General features: G+C 41.0%; 1 protein-coding gene across 1 annotated transcript; it reads right to left on the bottom strand.

Moving 5' to 3' along the window:
- Positions 1–348: 348 nt before the first annotated feature.
- Positions 349–22,326, bottom strand: TPMT (thiopurine S-methyltransferase). Its single transcript, XM_024756739.1, has 9 exons — positions 22,241–22,326; positions 16,979–17,162; positions 15,848–15,940; positions 12,522–12,654; positions 9,096–9,148; positions 8,367–8,441; positions 3,937–4,022; positions 1,725–1,769; positions 349–1,065 (listed from the first exon to the last, which is right to left on the bottom strand). The coding sequence occupies exons 2-9, from the start codon at positions 17,116–17,118 to the stop codon at positions 953–955; spliced, it is 738 nt and encodes a 245-aa protein (XP_024612507.1). The 5' UTR covers positions 17,119–17,162; positions 22,241–22,326; the 3' UTR covers positions 349–952.
- Positions 22,327–22,449: the final 123 nt, after the last annotated feature.

The raw sequence follows: 22,449 nt of genomic DNA, 5'->3' as shown, positions 1-22,449 counted from the left end.
TTGAGCACACACAGAAAAATGAGCTGGAGATATATGGTTGAAAGTGAGAAGCTGGAGATTTCAAAGTTTCTGAAATTTTCATAAACACACAATGAAATAATTTCTATAATACACACCATCCCATTAACATGAGCTAAACAATCTAAATCATTTAAATATTAGGTAGTGCAGTAAGAAAGGAATGTCTGATTTATCAAAATGTGATTTTTAATGAAAAAATGAAAAGTTCTGAATCTAAACTCTCATAATGAACAGACATGAATCCAGCCCTACGTGCACTGCACTTCGTAAGACTATCATTTAAACAAGATTAAATTACGAGAAACAAAAAACTGCCAAACAGAAAACAACTTTTAAAAATAATTTCTTTTTACAGTTTGGGAACAATATTTTTTCCATATAGATTGGTTAATTTCATTAATTTAAAAGTTTATTTCTTCATTCTGTCATATATAAAATTATATAAGGAGAAAAAAATGTGAAAAGGAGTGCTAGGATTGAGTACAATATGAGGGTTTACAGTAAAAATTAATGTTTATATAATGTCTTAGACCATTATCTTTTACCTTGGACCCCATTAAAGTGTTACATTTACTCAATGGTTCTAAATTTCATAAAGAATGCCAATGTTTCTGTCTATTATATTTAAGTTATATGCATTATATTTTTCTTTTATTCTTTAATTATACAAGTAATACATGCTGATTGTAAAAAATTCTTGCAATCTGTAAGTAAGACACACAGGTATAATCGTTCGCCCCCCAATCACAGTCTCTTTTCCAAAGTACATGTTTTTTTTCCTAAAAAGTTATAAGCATTTTTGAGCAAAGATCTGTGATGTGATTTGTGAAGAATTTTTTTCCAAAAGTCACCTATTATATTTTCATGCCTTGGCACAATTTTCAATTGCTCAAAAACATGTTGATATTACTTGCTTCTATTTACATCTCATTTACTTTTCTATAAATAGATATAACTTTTCAATAATGTAGTCAATTCCCCAATTTTTATGTACTTCTTCAAAAGCATCAACCTTCTCCAGACAATGAATATTGCACACTGAACCTGAAACAAAAACAAAGTGTGACAAGTTAAAACTTTATGAAGAATGCAACCAGTTCTAAAAACATATCAGATGATTTTTATTTTTATTTATTTATTTTTTTTGCGGTACGCGGGCCTCTCACCGCTGTGGCCTCTCCCGTTGCGGAGCAGAAGCTCCAGACGCATAGGCTCAGCGGCCATGCCCCACGGGCCCAGCCGCTCCGCGGCATGTGGGGTCCTCCCGGACCGGGGCACGAACCCGTGCCCCCCACATCGGCAGGTGGACTCTCAACCACTGCGCCACCAGGGAAGCCCCTCAGATGATTTTTAAAAGAGTGTGCACTGAAGATCTTTTCTTTCTTTTTAACGAACATGGGGAAATAAATATTAAGGGTAAATTTTCTGCGCTCTGAATTGTTATTATCACTTATAACTCCTAAGAGCTAAAATAAACATACCATCTCTCTAGAAGAATTCAGATGTCTTTAACATAAGCATACCATTTAGCTAAAAAGTCCTATTACAGAGATGGGTTCCTTTTTTGGATATAATAGTCTCCAATTAACTGGCTTCTGACTTTTAAATTTTATATACTTCTAGATATTAATAGTTTGCTAACAGCTCAAAACAGTTAACTGTTGACTTTATTTCAAAAGTTACAGCACATGTCTGTAACTTACCAAACAATGTTTTAATTTCAGCATCTGGAACGTAAAATGGTGGACCTAAGTAAAAGAGAAACATGGTGAAGAATAAATTCTAATAGATCTAATTGTAAAGAGAAATAAATTCTCAGGGCCCACTTCTCAGCTTATTTCCAATGACCTTGGTATACACATTCCATACATAACTCAATTATCCAAATAGGTGAGGATGTGACAGGTTCTTCTGCTTCTTCTTTTGCACATCTGATACCAAAGACTGGCTTACTGAGGGGACTGGTAATGTTAGATGCCCATCTCCAGCTTACATGAGATGGCTGAGTCAGCTGGAACTTGGGAACAGGAAAATCAGAGTGGAGTTCATGAACAAATTTCCTTGGGGCTTCCTGCTTCCAGGGTAGAGATTTTCTACCACTCCTTCACTTACCCTCATCCTACAAACTCTGCCCACTTTTCTGTGGGCCATTTACTTTAGAAGAAATAGCTTCTGCCCCTTCCTAGAAGGGAATTCTTAGCCTCCACCCCAGACAAGGCCTGTTCTATCTTCTTCCTACAGGCCCTTCCTTAGGCCTACTGTTCAGGAAGGGAACGTACATCACATTCACAGAGTTGACATCTGTTTCCCTTATTTTCTATTTCCATCTGATTGTCCCAGACTTAATTATGGACACTAGGTCTCATCTTTTAATGAGTTTTTAAGATCTGACTTATTCAAACAGAAAAAAATACTAACACAGATATTTATAAAACAAAGCACTTTTTTTAAAAGGCTCAATTAAAAATCAAATAGGGTATTTTTACAAATTAAAAGTATATGTACTTCGTTTTCACTTCTTCCTGAAAAGCCACAACTTAAAGATCAGGCTTTGCAACAAAAACAATAAAATACCTAGGAATAAACCTACATAAGGAGACAAAAGACCTGTATGCAGAAAACTATAAGACACTGATGAAAGAAATTAAAGATGATACAAATAGATGGAGACATATACCATGTTCTTTGATCAGAAGAATCAACATTGTGAAAATGACTCTACTACCCAAAGCAATCTACAGATTCAATGCAATCCCTATCAAACTACCGCTGGCATTTTTCACAGAACTAGAACAAACAATTTCTCTATTTGTATGGAAACACAAAAGACCCCAAATAGCCAAAACAATCTTGAGGAAGAAAAACGGAGCTGGAGGAATCAGGCTCCCTGACTTCAGACTATACTACAAAGCTACAGTAATCAAGACAATATGGTACTGGCACAAAAACAGAAATATAGATCAATGGAACAGGATAGAAAGCCCAGAGATAAACCTAGGCACATATGGTCACATAATGGATAAAGAAGATGTGGCACATATATACAATGGAATATTACTCAGCCATAAAAAGGAACGAAATTGAGTTATTTGTAGTGAGATGGATGGACCTAGAGACCGTCATACAGAGTGAAGTAAGTCAGAAAGAGAAAAACAAATACCGTGTGCTAACACATATATATGGAATCTAAAAAAAAAATGGTTCTGAAGAACGTAGGGGCAGGACAGGAATAAAGACGCAGACATAGAGAATGGACTTCAGGACACAGCGAGGGAGAAGGGTAAGATGGGACAAGGTGAGTGAGTGGCATGGACACATATACAGTACCAAATGTAAAACAGATAGCTAGTGGGAAGCAGCCACATAGCACAGGGAGATCAGCTCTGTGCTCTGTGTCCACCTAGAGGGGTGAGATAGGGAGGGTGGGAGGGAGACACAAGAGGGAGGAGATATGGGGATATATGTATATGTATAGCTGATTCACTTTGTTATAAAGCAGAAACTAACAAGCCATTGTAAAGCAATTATACTCCAATAAAGATGTTAAAAGAAAAAAGGTCAGGCTTTAATGTTCAAACATTTAAATGAATCCAGAAGAAAACATCCCTTCTACACGTTCAAAACAAATACAGTTATTTTTAAAATGCAATAAATTATAAAGTTCCAGAAATTAAAAACAGCAATAGTTTAGAGATTTTCCTGCACACCCCTACCTCCCCACGTCCACGTCTCACCCCATCCTCCTATGAGGATGTATTTGTAGGCATCAGCCCAATACATCCCATCCCCACCACCATGGATGACACAGACTGCGTGTATATCAGCAGTATGCCTCACAGGAGAAAATAATGCTATCCAAGTCATAGAATTAAATCACGAAACAAGGCAACTGGAAAAAAGAACAAGAAACTTTACCTGCATGTTTAGTTGGATCGTAAGAAAAAACAGACAAGAGGTACTGAAACCCAGTTCTTGTTAGGGACAATATTATATCTGCATAGCTGAAAAGAACATTGAAAGGCATGTGTTACATTTCTTTACAAAGAACGAGAGGCAGGGAGGGAAGCCAGCTTTTCCTTTCATCTCTATTACTGAGTTTAACTCTCCTAAAAAATCACATGAAGTAGATTCTCATTCTAAAAAGCTAGAAATGGGCTCAGCAAGTGACGTTACCTGCCTAAGCTGGGAAATAGCGAAGGATGGGAACCCAAAGGAGGCCTGGCTCTGGAGCCCATCAGACCCTAAGATGTCAAATTAAGCAGAACAGAGGCTCCTTCCAACGTGATGTGGTCCCCGGAGGCCCATCAGCTTTGAATGTATATTTCCTGAAGCACTGCCAGCTTTGGGGCAGTGGTTCCTAGACCAGGCTGGTATCAAGATTACCTGGGCACCTGCTGGAAGAAGAGATGCTCGAGCTTCATTCTTCCCAAGACTGAGTCAGTAGGTTTGCTGTGGGGCCTGGGATGCTGCAGCTTAACAAATATCCTGGATGACGGGGTCATCACCGGGGCACGAGTAAGAGGTACAAAACACAGTCCCTTTCCTCTCTTTAGTTGGAGAGAGAGAAGACTAATAAACAAGCCAAAATTCAAGGTACTATGACATTACAGCTCTGCACGGGTGGCATAAACCCTGAGTGCTACGGCGACTACCCTTTGGAGTAGGTGTCCTGAGGAGCAGGTGATGCCACTTCCCAGCCGTGTCTGATGGGTTCAGAGTGGGGACCTGCCCTAACAGGGCCCATCAGCAGACAGACCAGGAGCCAGACCTGGGTCTGGTACAGAATGACAAGTTGGACCAATCAGATGACTCCACTGGGAAACTGAGTTAAGAGATCCAAAGAGGAGCTGCTAGTTCGCTGTGGTCATTGGACCAAACGCTGGAGTTTCTGTGCTGGGTGGAGGCTGGAGCAGAGGAAGCTGAGTACTGAGGTAGGAGGGCAGAGGAGGCATGCACAGGGAGGTAAGAGGCCATGAGAGACAGACAGACAGACAGAGGTGGACGAGCTGCACAGCTCTGAGTGAGGAGCCTTGGCTCTTTCCACGGGGTCCGGCTGTGCTGCCATCCCTGTCCAGAGCCCTGGGAGAAATCAGGGAGGCTGTCCTGCATGGGGGTTAGGAGTACGGACTCTGCAAGGTCCCCGAGCTCAAAGTCCAGCCCCTCCACTTACGGGCTATGTAAGCTTGACAAAGTCTTAACCCCTCTGTGCCTCAGTTTTCTCATCTGTAAAATGGGGATAAAACTAGTAAGCAACTCACAGGTGGTTGTGAGAATTCAATGAGTGCACACACATAAAGTGCTTAGAACACTGCCTGGTATGTGGTAAATGCTCGGGTCAGTAGCTTATTCCGTTAGCATCCTCAACATAAACTCCCTTAAAACTTGAGCTGGCTTGAGCTGGTCACTCTTCCTTGCAAGTGAAAGAACCAGACCTAAGCAAACTTCTGAGCAGAAACCTTTACTTTTTAACTTTAGATTCTTCTTAAGAAAGGAGGGACTTGCTGTCCCGATGAAGTGATCAGTCAGACAGGTTTGGCAGGGTTTCAGAGGACTCACAGGCATCCTTCCTCTTGGAATGCGGACTTTCTCTGTCAACCAGCCTCAAAAAATTCAGAAAAATGAGAGGTATGATTGATGGTAGGCAAGAAACCTGAGAGTCACAGCAGAAACCACATACATCCGTTCTCGCCCATGTGTAATCTCAGCAGGAGACACACCGTAGTGATGGCAGGACTGGGAAAAAGCACTAAGTACTGTAAATGCTAAGATAAAGTCATTTATCTTCCTAATGGCTCAAAATAAGCAGTTATTCCGGAAACAAAGGCCAAGGCATTCTTGGGGCTGTGACAAGACACACACACACACACACACACACACACACACGCGCGCGCGCGCACGCACACGCGCGCGCACGCACGCGCGCGCGCCTGGAAGGGGAGGAAAGAGAATAGGGGGACCAGGAAGACAGAGTCTGTGACCAAACTAGAACTAGATTCTCCAAGAGCTCTGGAGGGGCCTCATGACTCTTTCTTACCATGAACTAAACAGTTCAGAGGCCACTTAGATGGCCTTTATTTCTAGGAGAGAGGAGGCAATGGTGGCTGGTGGGAAACAGTATATTTTCCTTGCTTTGAGTCAGGTTTGTTTTCACTCATTTACTCAACAAATATTTATTAAGCTCCTACTATGTGCTAAAATTTTATATACATATATTTATTATTATGCCAGATGATATCATTATCTATAAAAATTAAGCCAGATGGTGGAGAAATAACTGAACACAAGGTGCACGGTCTGTAGAGCGAGCTTTGTGATGTCGGGTTTGCTCCCCACTGCCTTGGGGATCTGAGTGACGCAACCAAAGCCTGCAGAGAGACTAACCTCGAGGAAGAGGGTAGACAACCTTAGGAAGCGGGGAACACCTACGATCTTAGAGACTCAGCAGAACTGAGTTTAGTGTATAAATGTGGTGTTCTATGGAGACGCAGAAGTCACAGGTGGTACTTTTGAGTTGATGACGGACACTGATGTCACAGGGAAATGCCGAGCAGACACTGGATATGGGATGTGGGTGTTTAGGAGAAAGAACAGAGCTGGAAATACAGAAACAACAAGGGCCAATACCATGCGTGACTTGTTCAGTTATTTCCCCAACATCATGTGTATTTAGACATAGTACGAACTTAATGTGTATTTGTTGAATACCAGAACAAAAGTAATAGGAGAACTGAAGCAATCTTTGAAGGAGCAAGTACAGGAGAGAGGACAGCACAGCCGTGCTGAGGGTGGTCCCTCCGGGAATGATGACTTCTAGGCATGTGAGGAAGGTGAGGGTCCCAGAGAAGAGAGAAAGGAGGAAGGTGTCAGAAAGAAAAGGGAAAAAGGGGTGTGAATTATCACCAGAGGAAAATATATATTAAGAAGATGTGGAACTTCCCTGGTGATGCAGTGGTTAAGAATCCGCCTGCCAATGCAGGGGACATGGGTTCGAGCCCTGGTCCGGGAAGATCCCACATGCCACGGAGCAACTAAGCCCGTGCATCACAACTACTGAGCCTGAGCTCTAGAGCCCATGCACCATAACAAGAGAAGCCACCGCAAGGAGAAGCCCACGCACCACAACAAAGAGTAGCCCCCGCTTGCCACAACTAGAGAAAGCCCTTGTGCAGCAACGAAGACCCAGTGCAGCCAAAAATAAATAAAATTAAATCTTTAAAAAAAAAAAAAAAGAGGATGTGACAATGTCTAATTAAAATAAGATTAGGTTTGGCAACAAGCCTTACTCACCAAACAATTCTTTTTTTTTTTTGGCCCACGTGCAGCATGCGGGATCCTAGTTCCCCAACCAGGTATTGAACCCCCTGCGCCCCCTGCCATGGAAGCTCGGAGTCTTAACCACTGGACTGCCAGGGAAGTCCCAAACAATTCATTTTTAAAAAGAGAAATTTCATTTTGCTGATATGTTGAGTCTACCTCCATACAACGAAGTAATTCAGTATTTATGTGTTACACCCAAGTAAGGCTGTGAATGATATTTGGGTTGGAAAGTACACAGGAGGGGTCACATTTTACTCAGTATACTTTTGCATATTTTAATTTTATTTTCTAATAAGACCAGGTACAAAAGAATGGTCACCCAAAATATCTAGACCAAAAGCTCTAATACAATAGCAGCTAATATTTAAACAGTCATTTAGGGTCAACACGGCACTTGTCACACGTGTTATTTCTTTCCATTCCCACAACAACCGTGTGAGGGGGCCTAGTCATGGGCGTGACTTTAAAGCCCAAGTCCTTGGGTTTTAATCTCAATTCTGTCACGTATTTGCTGCCGCACTTTGGACAAGTAACTTAACCTCTTTGACCTTAGTTTCCTCCTCTGTAAAATGGGAATAATGATAGCGTAATACCTCACAGGGTTGCTTGGTGGATAAATTGTGTTGTTTCACATAAGGTATTTTAAGAAAGCTTGGCATGTGGCAAGGAGTGAACAAGTATTACCTGGTACTCTCAGTGGAGGTGGTGAGGGTGGTATTAGCAGGAAAATTACAGTTTTGCAGAGGAGTAAACTAAGGTGTAGAGAACTTGACTTCTTTGACCAGGGCAATACAGCTTAGAAGTGACAGAGCCACAAGCCTTGCACCCATGTCCCCATGGCTAAATACTATACTTTTTAGACCAAGATGCTATTGGATTTAGGTCTTCTAATTCCAAATACAATAAGCTATTTCAGACCAGCAGAAGTCTAGTAATCTTCTGGAAACCAGAAAAAGTACAATATAGCAAATTAAGGAGGCTAAAAAAGGGGGAAAAAACAACATAATTAAAGGAGCCAAATCACTAACCGTTTGCGATCACCTGGATTAATAGCGACTAATGCTCCTCTATCCCAAATTCTGTCAAATTTGCCAATATTTGCTCTACCAGAAAGAAAAAGATAAAAAAATTTACGTAAGAAAAATAAAATCTTTAACAAGACAGTGTTCCCCATGACACATGTCAGAACCTCACCAGCTGTTAAGGAACTGGGATCTCACATCTGCTTTTCCTCAGAGTCTCTAGGGATGTGCTGGTGTGTGTGTGTGTGTGTGTGTGTGTGTGTGTATGTAGCTGTCCATCTCCTCCTAGATCTAGGAGCTGGTGGCAGCAGCTTGGACTTGGGGGCACAAAGGAGGAACAAGGGACAGTTTGAGACAACTCTCCTCCCAGCCCCTGGAACAGGTATCAGGGACTTTTAGGAGATGAGCTCTCACCTCCATCCACACCCTGAAATGCATTTCTGTTACAGACACAGGTGTGAAGTGGAAGACACTTTCTTGCTCTCCCCTCCTTTTCCCTACCTTCCTAGGGTATAATAATTTTTCCAGAGCCTAGCAGCTACCCAAGGGCAAAGATATCAAGTGTGCAGACATACAGGCTGCAGTTAAAAATAACTGCAGAACAGAGACTCAAATCAGTGCTTCATGGGTGCTACTGCAAGGGAATGGGAGTGATAAAAAGACCCTCAGCCCACCCCAGCATTGCCTAGCAAACACTCAAGTTTTTAAAAGTGCAGAGGTAGACATCAGTCCTACCTGGGAAGATCAAAAAGACTGCAACAGTACAATGAGATGTTCCCTGAAGAACTCTGCAATGAAAAAGTCAAGAAAAAAAAATCCACTTAATTAGGAGGTACTTGAATGGTCAAGGGAAAAAAAAGAGGGGCAAAGCAGCACATGGGTGGTAGAGAAAGAATGTGTAATTAAACATAAAGAACATAGTTTCACGGCAAACAATTTTTTTAGACATCTTACTTTAAATTTTTATTTTGGGGGGACTTCCCTGGTGGTCCAGTGGCTAAGACTCCACGCTCCCAGTGCAGGGGGCCCGGGTTCGATCCCTGGTCAGGGAACTAGATCCCACATGCCGCAACTAAGAGTTCACGTGCTGCAACTAAAGATCCTGCATGCCGCAACTAAGACCCGATGCAGCCAAATAAATAAATAACATTATTTTTAAAAAACACTAATCTATAAAAAATATAAATTTTTATTTTTTTAATTTTGAAATAAATATGGACCATGCTGCAGAGAATTTATAGAATAAAGAAAAAACCTGCATGCCACCCTCTGAGCACAGTGATTTTAATCATTTTGGTGAATTCCTCTCCATCTTTCCCCCCCTCACTTCCTGCACCTTGCAACCTATGCAAATATTTTTATAACTGAAAATAAAATACAATTTTACTGAAAATAATTTTTAATGGGACTTTTTAAAATTAAAAACCTATATGGGGTTCTTTTGGATCAACTCAAAAAGGAAAATCAGATTGGTTAATCCTGAAGATCAGTTAACTATTACTCATTTTGGAGCTTGTTATGTTTTAGCAATGTTTACTTTAGCAAAATCCTAATATTTTGACACCCCAATGACAAGTATACACATCAATCAATTACCAGGCAGACTGAGAGAGAAAGGGCAGACATTTTAAAAGTTACTCATGAAGGGCTTCCCTGGTGGCGCAGTGGTTGGGAGTCCGCCTGCCGATGCAGGGGACACGGGTTCGTGCCCCGGTTCGGGAGGATCCCACATGCCGTGGAGCGGCTGGGCCCGTGAGCCATGGCCGCTGAACCTGCGTGTCTGGAGCCTGTTGCTCCGCAACGGGAGAGGCCACAACAGTGAGAGGCCCGCGTACCGCAAAAAAAAAACCAAAAAAAAACCAAGTTACTCATGAAAAGTGCAGTTGTATTGACTCCCCAGTGTCCTCTCTTTCATTCACTGACTAATGAGCATTTATTTCCTGAGCACCTTGTAGACAGGACTAGCCCAAGTTCTAGATACTGCAGTGAATTTGACAGTCTCTGACCCCAGTGAGGACAGCCTGCTGGAGCAGAGAGGTGCGGGAACAAAGAACCATCACGGTACAGAATGGGCTGTACTGTTCTGGTTGTGTGCCCAGAACTGTGGGAACACAGTAGACGGAGCAGGGAACTCACTGCCCGAGCACCAGGAAAGGCAGAACAAAAGGTGGCCAAAGAACTGGCTGGATGCATCTGCTGACATCACGGGTATGGGAGGTGAGAAGTCTGGGAGGTGGGGGGAGGAGCAGTGTAGGAGATGTACTTCAGGATGTGAAAATGTTGGATTTTATTCTGAAATAAGGTGCAACAGAGGTGGGTGGGCCTTTGAAGACCAGTCTGGAAGCACAGTGGGGGTCAGCCCTGAGAGGAAGGGGTCGGGAGGCAGGGAGAACAGCCTGTGAATCTTAACCTTGGCTGCAGACTGGAATCCCCCAGGAGCTTTAAATAGACCTGATGCCAGGCCCCATCTCTAGAGGTTCTGACTGAATTAGCTGGAGGCAAGGCCTTGGCACTAGGAATTTTAAAAGATCCACAGATAATTTCAAATGTGCCACCAGGGCTGAGAACCACTTCCTCCAAGGAGTCTGGAAGAGGGCTAGCCTCTCCGGACTGAGCAAACAGCACTTCTTAGATGATCTCAGAATGGAGTGGGAGGAAGCTGTAAAATAAAGTCCTATCAAGTTTCCTAGTGACCTGAGCAATTAATTTCAATATCTAGAAAAGAGAGTGCTTTGCGAGAGACAGAATGTTCAGACGGATGGTGGCCAGACCACATCTGGTAAGAGCTCGGACCCATAACCTCTGCATCAACTAGCCAGGGAAGCCTAACCACAGCCTTGCAGGACGTGGTCAGTGACTGCCAGCCTCCCTGATTTTTACGCCTTCCCTACACCCCTACGCCTCTCTTCTAGCTCAAAATCAAATACGCTTCCCAAACCAATCACAAGGGATGCCACTTCTAGTTAGCCAACAGCGCCAGAAGCCTTCGCATTTTTCTCTAGAAAGCTTTCCTACCCGCCCCGCCAGGCTTTGAGCCTCTGACAAATTCAATTGGCGACTCCTCTGAATTGACAGCCTCTGCTTGTTCTCATTTGGGTGGTCTCTGTTTATTTCCACATTATTACCCCAAGCTAGCGAAGCAGTTCCACTGGATCATTCTGGTCACAGGAGGAGGACAACTCCCAAATCTATCATTTCCAGCCCAAATGCTTGGCGCACGCTTCAGAGACATTTGCCAGTTATCCCTTCATCATGCCACAGGTCTTTTCAACTCACCTCCAGAACAAAACTCATTTTCTCTGCTCTTCAACTTGCTTCTCCTTTATTCTCTGCTATCCAACCAGTCATCTGAGCTGGAAATGTGAACTCACCACCCCCTGGATTCCCACTCAATTAATCACTAAATCCTCCCAGTTTGACACCCTAAACATCATTTTAATCTATCTGTTCCTCTAAGTGCCCCATCACTCTCGTGGTGCAGCCCTTCAGGATCTCTTTCCTGGACCACTGCTCACAACCTCCTATCGGGTCTCTTTGCCAGGAGGCTACTGCCCTTCAAGCTCACTTCCCTTGAGGCCACAAGGGTGGTCGGTTACAAAAGAAAATCTGGCTGTGTCACGTTCAGGTACCAGCTTTACAGGACATCTGGACTGGATGACCTGACTCTCTGCCTGTCCTAGCCCTATCTGTCACCACACTTCAGGAAGCTCCCCCAGGCTGGGTTAGGAAACATTCCTCGCTGTTCCCTTAATACCCTGTGTCATTACACTTCGCTCCATGTATGACAAACAGCCTCCTCTGTTTCTCTTCTCTCCTAAGCTAAGCCATTCTTTAGGGCAGGGACTGTGTTTTCATCTCTTCAGGGTCTTATGCAGGGTGTGGCACAAGACAGGTTCTCAGAAACACCTGTTTCTATATTAAAAATCAAACAAACCCAAACCAAAATCACGACAAATAAGCTTTGACCTTGGCTTTTATATATATTTGTTCACACCTAGCTACTGTCTATCTTTTTATGCTCCTTACACTGTATAATATCCAGGTGAATCTGGTGATAAAGTGGGGTCATCTGACACTTGTATAGTATCCTCACTTACTCATGCTGAGAAAAACCTTCTTCTGGGGGTATGGAAATAACTATTTACCAAAATCAAAACACACCTTGAATACTTTGGCTCCAGGAATTTCCATAATTTGTTCTTCTGAGTAAGAAAGATTCTGCTCCATAAAAAATTCCCGTATCCCAAGTTCACTGATTTCCACACCAACTACACTGTGTCCTCGGTCTGCAAACCTGCATAAAATCATATAATTACACTTAATTTTTTATTTCAAATACAGTACTAAGTAAAAGGATATGTACCAATAAGCATACATTTTCCTTAATTTTAAGGGATTTATTTGAATTCAGACTCACAACGTTTCACAGAACATGTAGATACACAGAAAGTGGATCTATATATTCTCAAACCTTATGCTATGCGGAATTCTGAAAAAATGATTTATATGACCTTAGGAAAAATTTAACAGTTTGGAAAATTATACCTTAACATGTTGATTTACTACAAATGGATTTGACTGGAAGAGTTTCTGATTTAAAAGCATCCTATGAATTAGATATGCTTTTCAAGTTCTCTAAATCAGCTCTGTCCATTAAAACTTTCAGTGATGATGGAAAAATCTATACCTGTGTTGTCCAATCCAGCAGCCACTAACCACATAGGCTATTGAGCCCTTGAGACGTGGCTCGTGTGACTTAGTTTAAACAGCCACATGGGGCTGGTAGATACCGTACTGGAGCACTCGGCTCTAGGACATTATCATCTAATAATCTTATAATTTCCACTTACACTAAACCCTATCCAAAAATTTATTTGATTATCATACGTAAAAGCTTACCAGTATTTTTCTGGTAAGGTTTATAATTACAGAATTCAGTCTTGGGATCTTAGACTTCAAAGAAAACAGCACTAGTGGCACAAATACCCAGGTACAGTATTGATTTTATGTTACATTAAATAAACACATAAGGCAGTTATGCAACATATGCTTTTTTTTTTTTTTTTGCAGCACGCGGGCCTCTCACTGCCGTGGCGTCTCCCATTGCCGAGCACAGGCTCCGGACGCGCGGGCTCAGCGGCCATGGCTCACGGGCCCAGCCGCTCCGCGGCATGTGGGATCTTCCCGGACCGGGGCACGAACCCGTGTCTCCTGCATCGGCAGGTGGACTCTCAACCACTGCTCCACCAGGGAAGCCCAACATATGCATTTTTAAAAATCACACACCATGCAAAATCATGCAGTAAAAATCATGAGGCTTATGGGGAAAATGGGGGCTGGAGTACACATTGAACAACTTTGTCCTAATGGAGTATATTCAGCCATAAACAACTGAAATCTTGCCATTTATGACAACACAGATGGACTCTGAGGGCATTATGCTAAGTGAAATGAGTCAGACACAGACAAACAGCTTATAATCTCACTTATATGTGGAATCAAAAGAAAACAAAAACCAGAAACAAGCTCATACATACAGAGACCAGATTGGTAGCTGCCAGAGGCTGGGGGTGAGCAATGGGTGAAATGGGTGAAGGAAGTCAAAAGGTACAAATTTTCAGTTATAAACTAAATAAATCATGGGGATGTAATGTACAACATGGTAACTATAGTTCGTAGCATTGTATTGCATATTTGAAAGTTGCTAAGAGAGTAGATTTTAAAGTTCTTATCACACACAACACTATGTAGTTCTGTAACTATGTATTGATTAACTAGATTTATTGGGGTGATCATTTCGCGATATACGTATATACAAATATCAAATCATTATATTGTACACCTAAAACTAACATAATGTTGTATGTCAATTATACCTTAATTTTTAAAAAGGTTTTTTTTTTTTTAAGAAAAAGCTGCTGCACGTTTGCCATAACTCGTCTCTGTGAATCAGGATTTTCTCAATAATATGTAATTAAACAGTATTTAGAAATAAAATGGATTAAATAGTACTTAAGAAAAAAAAAACTTAGTGCCACATTAAAAAGAAAAAAGACAAGAACCTAATAGACATGGTGGCACAGTTTTACATGTTAAATGGTTACAAAATATATAAATACTACAACATGGCACTTTACCTTGAGAGAGACCTGAAGTTTACTTGTAGACTTGTAGGCGTTGCAAGGGCTGCAGCTTTTAAGTTATTGTAAAGTAACGGAAGGGGAATTATTGGCAGCCGTGGAAAGTTCCAACACTGGCTGTGGATGGAAGCAAGTGGCTCACAGCACACCGAGGTGAACTGAGGTATCGGGGAGATAGTTGAGGTTTGTGCATGGGTGCATTTTGTCTATTTGTACACGGTTTAGTAGAGCTAGGTGTTTCACCTCATGTTTCTTGCAGACAAAATTACATATAAGCAGATGTGAAATTCAAACCATGCTCAAATTGTTCCTTAATGTATTAGTGGAGTTAGAATGCAATTAGCATTTTCAAAACAATTGAATAATAGCAGAACTGATGGTACCTATTCCCTACACAAGAGGACACACTTTCAATGTGGTCAGAACATGAACTGTTTATAGTTCTAAAACGTACATATTAATAACTTGTCTTTCACATTTCCTGGGAAATTTGTAAGTTAACATACATGGAATATTTTTTTTTATTCTCCATACATTTTTTGTAGTTATAAAATATAAACAAAAAAGTTGCCCAAACCAGCTGCATGGATTTTTACTTCTACTCAACATATGGAAAAATGAACCATAGCCTACTAAAGACTGGCATAGGCTGGATTCTACTGGAATATACTGTCCTAAAAGAAACCCAAAACCTAAGGAAATGTCTTAAACGTTTTATGTTAATGCTTTTGGGCTTCAGCTCATAGTTTATTTATTCACATCTGATATCTGTATAGACCTTAATAAACAAATTTGTTACATAAGTGAAAAATCCTCTAATATAATAACTTTTATACAATTACAGTAGCTTAGTTCTGGCATTTTTATTACAAAGGACTTTAGACCCTAAATCTTCGACAATCACATTTAATTGGCTGTTTCATAATACCATTTTCTAACCTTGTATCAAAGCCTCTGCTAGAACTAGATTGTTATCACTTATGACACAGCAATAAGACAATCTGCTCATAGAGTTAATGTTTTTCTTGCAGGTAGTTTGCAAAGTAATTCTTTCTTCTGCTTCAGTGAGTTGGTTAGGATATAATGTTCTCAATTTCGTGGCCACCCTAGAATCTTAAGCCACAGCAGCCACTCACAAATGCTCTCAGCTACAAGTTGAGGGAGCAGGGGGCTGGCTGCAAAAATGCCACCATCCCCGCTCAGAAATCCACTCCCAATGCACACATGTTCTGTAGTTTGCCCACCTGTATTTCCTGAGAATGGAATTTTTTAAACTTACATCCTATTATTCACCCAAAGTGTTTACCATCAAGACAAGAAAGTACGTTCATGCTTATCTGCTCATACCATTTCATCTCAACTGCTTTTCCACAAAGAGGAAAAAACACCCTCAGTTCTTTCGCGCCTTTAAGAAAAGTATCCAAATGCTTCTTTAATAGCCTGGGGAGGAAAAAAAAAATTGTTTGTTTTAATTAGCCCAAGACACAGAGGAAAGGACTACAATTTTACAATGCTAAGTACATTTCATGTATTACCTCACTTAATATTTCCCAACCACTTTATGAAGTAGGTAACATTATTCATTAAAATCTCCAGTTTATACATGAAGAAACAGGAAGGTTAAGCAACTTGCTCAGTCAGGTAACTGGCAAGCAGTTAACGTGACTCAAACCTGGGGCTTTCCTGATTAGTAATTAAACATAAAAAATTATTTTTTCCTTGTTTGATGTTTTGAAAACGTAGACGTGTGTGTGTGTGTGTGTGTGTGTGTGTGTGTCTTCTAAGGCCAGCTACATGACAGAGATAACTCATACAATGGTTCTAGGACCCCGACTACTACTTAGTGTGCAAATGTAATAATAATAATGATGTCCCCTGGGCAGTCAGGGTGGCTGCCTGGAAGAAGGAACATCTGTCGCGACCACTCTACTCAGCACTGACCCATCTTTATTGCTGCTGCTTCAAAGCCCACTACTACTACTACTATTACATTGCTTAGCATTCAGCTCACTGATTAATTTCTCTCAACTTCTCTTCTTCCACCATATAGATAATACTTTAACATTTGAACACATGCTATTGGAAAGCAAAGTCAGAACACCACCACTTTTCAGCATAAAGAGATGCCAGCATTAATATAACCTGAGCATCTGCATACGTATAAACGTGTATGCCCAACAAATAAATGTTATCGGGGATTAAAAAAAGGACATATTTCATAAATCTAAGATGTCATCAACTGTAAGTCACACCATTACTTATACTCCATGAGAAGAAATATCACTGCCAATTCACCTATGACATGCCACAGATGCATCCTGATTTCAGGGATGCTCCAATGTGAAAATCTAAAAATGTGCATCTTAAAATCAAAGAATGGATATCTATATTATTATTTCTATTTCCAAAGTCACTTTCTGATAGAGCATTTCTGTTATAGACCAACATTTGTTATAAAGAAACATAAACATTTCTTACTGATGTCCTCGTTCTTGGTGAAATGCAATTTTGTGATTCACCCACTTCTCTTGCCATTCTTCCAGAGTTAGCACTCGGTTTTTCTGTACCTCAGTGTTGGGGTACTCTTCAGCATCAAGTACTGCTCTTGTATTAGCCATGGTTTTGTAGATAGCTTTGACTCAGAAACAAATGTCTCCAATGCCTAAATGGAAAATGTTTGCAAGGTTGTCACTTAAGTGCATTTCAATTCTATTGATGAATGAAGAAAAAAACTATTATTCTCAGCAGTACGGCTTTTATTTTATTTTTTAATTAATTAATTTTTGGCTGTGTTGGTTCTTCGTTGCTGTGCACGGGCTTTCTCTAGTTGCAGCAAGCAGGGGATACTCTTCGTTGCGGTGCGCGGGCTTCTCACTGCAGTGGCTTCTCTTGTTGCGGAGCACGGGCTCTAGGCGCGCGGGCTTCAGTAGTTGTGGCTCGCAGGCCCTAGAGCGCAGGCTCAGTAGTTGTGGCACATGGGCTTAGTTGCTCCGGGGCATGTGGGATCTTCCAGATCAGGGCTTGAACCCGTGTCCCCTGCATTGGCAGGCAGATTCTTAACCACTGTGCCACCAGGGAAGTCCCAGCAGTATGGCTTATTTAAAAATATTTCAATATTCACGGAAAAGCTATACAAAAAATTACTTTTCAATGAATCTGATGGTAGAGGCATATCTCATAATACACATTAGGAAAGATCTTTAAATAAATTGAATTACATCTTAGAGTAAAAGAATTTAAGTTTAAAAAAAAGAGACAGGGCAAAAAAAAAAAAAACAGGCATTATAACTTTTGTAAGCTTAGAATCTTTCCTAGCATCTCACTCTTCAATTTTTAAAATTTCCTTTAATGTTTACTTCTTATTTTTTAATCAATGTTATAATGCACACAATTCAGAGTTCAACAGAGCTATGAAAGCAGCAGTCCCCATTTCCAATGAGACAAACATCTTTAACTCTTTTAGCTGAATCTTGAAATATAACTCAAAATATAACTCAAATAGCATGCTTATTTTGTATCTTCTTAATTTTTTATTTCTAGGAAGCATCTAGAAAAGATAAGCATTTAGTCCTCTTTCAACTTCCCAACACACACACACCACCTTCTCATTTTTCCTATCCTTTCCATATAGGTATAGCATATTCGTGATTAAACATTTCAAGTTCACATTATTAGGACTAGGTAAATACTATTCACAGGTAAGCCATATAGAATTCTATGATTACTTTTCCTTTTCTGTACAACTTTTTATTCTGTAGTTAATAACTATCTGGCTTTTTCATTTATAAAATTTCCATATATTTATTACTAATTCAACTCTAAGTTCTCCCAATCTCCTGTCAATACACTCTCAATCTCTTGGCTTATCAGATATCCTATCAACGTCATCTCAGAGAATAGCCTTCTGACCTGGATGCTGTCTTCTCCTGGTACACAGCTAGCCTTCTGCGATCTTTATCTACCGCCATCCTGGAGCCTTCCTTCTTATCTTTTGATGAATCTCCTGTTTCCTTTATTGGCCATTTTCCTTTTCTTTGGTTACTACCCTTATATTGGTAAAATACAACCTTTGGCAGCTTTCTGAGAAAGAGCGCATGGGAGAAAAGGCTTTTGGCAATTTTGCGTGTAGAAAATGTCTTCACACTATTTATTCCCCATCCTCGATGTATAGTTTTGCTGGGTAAGAATTCTTAGTTAGAAAACATTTTCTCTCACAATTCTGAAGAAATCATTCCCTTGTCATCTAGCTTGTAGAGTTACTGCTTAAATTCAAAGACATTTGGATCTTGATATTTTCCATGTGGCCAATATTTTTCTCTCTCTCAAAGCTTTTCTTTGCCCCTTAGTTTTTGCAATTTCGTAATTCTATGCCTTATCCTGGGTCTGCTTTCATCCATCTGGCTGACTTCTTTTAATCTGGAAGCTCATATCCTTCAATTATGGAAAAATTCTTGAATTATTCAGATGATGATTTTGGTCCTTTTTTTCTATTTCTCTTTCTCGGACCCCTTTTTATGGTTGTAGAAGCTCTTGACCCAATGCTCTAAATTTCTCATATTTTTTTCTATTTTCCAACTCTTCATCGTTTTGTCCTATTCTCTGACAGCCCACCTTATTTTTATCTTTCTACCTTGCTATTTAGTTTTTCTTTTCTGCTCTCAAGTCTTTAATTCTCAAGAGCTCCTTTTTGTTTCTGATGTTCTCTTTTCATTTTATTTTGTTGTTACTTCATGTATAGAATGTATATAATGTTTTCTCTTATTTACCTGCATGGTCTGTTACTGAGTCATTTTTTTCTGTTGGTTTTGTCTTCTATCTTTCAAACTAGTGACTGTCCACAAATTCCTAGCAATTCTTATTATCTACTCACATTTAAGAGTAAATACCAAAAAGCTGATTATAAGTTTAAGTTTGTGGATGGGGCTTATTGACTGTAAGCTTGTCTGTAGGATAATATGAATAGATATTATTTGGAAACTTAGATGTCATTATCTTTATTCTCTTTGGACTCATCAGACTTTCCATAGATGGACTTCCCAATTCCTGTTGAAAGTTTGAGTCCTTGGGACTATGGTTCTATACTCACACGAGAAAAGGATAAAAGTGGGAAAGGGCCCCAGCATTCAGTTTGCCTGTGTTCAATTAATCCCCATATTTTTCAGTATGGTACTCCCATCCCCAGCTGTGAACTGTATCTTCCCAGTCCAAAGACTGTACCCTCTCCAGGGAATAAACCCCCCAAAGTCTGCTGGTGTGGTGAAGAAGAGATACTTGTTGCAGGGAATTGGGAAAGGGATCTGCGGACTTAGCCTTTTAGGAACCAGAATTTCAAGCAATCCTCCTAATTTCAACCATACCCTTCCATCTCCCTGAGGTACCTGGTGCCGCTAATTCCTGAGCATTGAGGGATTCTATAATGCAAATAGGATTGCTCATTGGCTTTCCCCATTGCTGGTTTAGAATTTAGCTTTCTTCAGTCTGCAAAATCCTTTATCACTCATCCATCTGCTTTCTAGTTTCAAATTTTTATTGCTTTTATCTTCTCTTCTGTCTTCCCTTTATGTCTTTAAAAATCCTACTGTTGTTTTGGTGGAGTTTCAGGAGGAAGCAAAAGTAGATGCACAGATTCAATATTCCTTATCTACCCTACAAGTTTGCATTTTCAAATAATTTTCTTATAGCTTTTTTTTTTGGTATGGGAAAATGCACACAAAGGCGTTGACCTAAAGAAAAACACACAACATAAGAGTTGTGAGTTTCAATTTTATTCGGGGACCTTACTGAGGATGATAGCCTGGGAGAGAGCCTTTCAGATACCTCTGAGGCACTGCTCCAAATATATATGTTCCACATGTATAAGATTTTTTTTTTTTTTTTTGACTAGGAAATACATGTAGTCTAGCATACATTTTGGTAAAAGATTACTTTTTGTTTTGTTGTTTTTTTTTTTTTTTGCGGTACGCGGGCCTCTCACTGTTGTGGCCTCTCCCGTTGCGGAGCAACAGGCTCCGGACGCGCAGGCTCAGCGGCCATGGCTCACGGGCCCAGCCGCTCCGCGGCATGTGGGATCTTCCCGGACCGGGGGACGAACCCGTGTGCCCTGCATCGGCAGGCGGACTCTCAACCACTGTGCCACCAGGGAAGCCCCCAAAAGATTACTTTTAATCACAAAGAACAGATACCTCAAGTTAATGATTTTAGTGATTTCTCTGTACAAGAAGATGCAAGAATCTGGGGCCATTGAAATTCTCCCTGAGGCATGCTATCTAGGGGCCATTTATACAAAACCCAGAATGCCTCACCCTTATTTTCCCTCCTGAAGTCCTAAATCGCCTGGGGTACATAACCCTCTGCAGGGGGTTGTGTTTTAACCCTTAGTATAACTGGTTGATGAGCAACATTCTTTGTTCCTTTTTTTCCCCCCTTTTACAAAGCGAACTGAGAAAAAAGGACATGTGAACATAACTGCAAATCTACCTGAAGGTATGAGGAAAATGTCTGTCCTTTCAACGTGAAATTTGTCATGTGAGGACGATACAACACAATAGTTGTAACATATCCTTTGAGTCATTAGTGAAACTAATTTAGTTTGGATTACACTAGCAGGCTAATCTTGGTGGAGTTAATTTAATGATTCATCCATGAATCATTATTCATGGAAAAGCAGTTATTCAAGGAAAAGTTCCCTTTATGGCAAAACTTGGCTTCAGTGTGCTTAGGATTTAAGAAGGCACCTCTCTTGGAATTGGGAACACAAATTCACTTCCCAGCAAACTTTTGTTAACAAATGGCTTTTGCAAGGCCCTGATGATGTCAAGAGGTGATGCTCAGGGTTTTCTGAGAGGTCAGAGGGAAGTATCTGATGTATTGGGTACAGAAAAGCAATTAGAGAGTTGCAGTTTTCCCATTTCCACATTCAGCCAGAAACTTTGGAACCTGAACTTGAGCCTTCATAAACAGTTCTCTACTTAAAACAAAAGGGAAGCATAATTTTATCACTAAGCCAGGGCAGCCTGGAATTGTTCAACTCTACCCCTCTTACACAAACTTGAAATATAACTTAACATCATGAATATAACTTAATCACTTCTTAGGTGTTCGCATAGCTTCTCAACCTGTACTTAACTTGTCCACATCCTTTTCTGGGGAAATAAAAAGTTTCTTTCTACAAGCAAGATAAAAGTGCAAAATTATAAGCATCAGGAAAGGCAAATTTCACAATCATTCTTACCCATACACAGAAATAGCAGATGTGCTAGTTTGGTCGCCCAAGTTCTCCTTGGGTGGACTCCCAAGACTGGTTTCCTCCTCACCTTTTCAAAAAGCATGTTTCTGCTTTAGATTTATTTTAAAATTTTGGTAAATTGAAGAATAACTTCCCTAAAGTGCACACATTTTTAAGAGTATGGCTCAGTGAATTTTAATACATGCATACAACCTATGCAATTACCATGGAGCAAGACAATACTTACAGCATCCCAGTTTCCCTCACTGTCCCGGCAAGTACTTCTCTTTTCTTAAAATCAACAATACCCGACAATGCTTTGGGGTCACTTTAACCATGGACTCAGAAGGATCATTCACTACCTGATCTCGTTATTCCCCGTTCCAACTCGGCTCCCTGAGCCCATTTCAGGGCGCGGATGGCTGGGACGCCCCGTTCCGGAATCCGATCACACACTCACACCTAGCAAACGTCCCATTGGTCATCGCACCCTCTCTGCACCCGGCGGAGCCTACCTTGTGCGCTGTCCATCGCCTGCTGCTGGTTCTGGCGCTGCTGCGGGCCTCACCGGCTGAGTCCCTAAGCCCCAGGCTCAGCCCTGCTATTGGACCCGCCCCTCCCGTGGCGCACAGACCCCGCCCCGCTCCACACGCTCCCCGGCTTGCTCAGCGGCGGAAATGGCCAGGGCGGGGCGAGTAGCGCGGCGAAGGCGAAGGCGGGGACC

Source organism: Neophocaena asiaeorientalis, unplaced genomic scaffold, assembly GCF_003031525.2.
Source record: "Neophocaena asiaeorientalis asiaeorientalis breed wild unplaced genomic scaffold, Neophocaena_asiaeorientalis_V1.1 scaffold627, whole genome shotgun sequence".
In the NCBI taxonomy this organism is placed as follows: Eukaryota; Metazoa; Chordata; class Mammalia; order Artiodactyla; family Phocoenidae; genus Neophocaena; species Neophocaena asiaeorientalis.
This window is presented reverse-complemented; position numbering and strand designations above follow the sequence as displayed.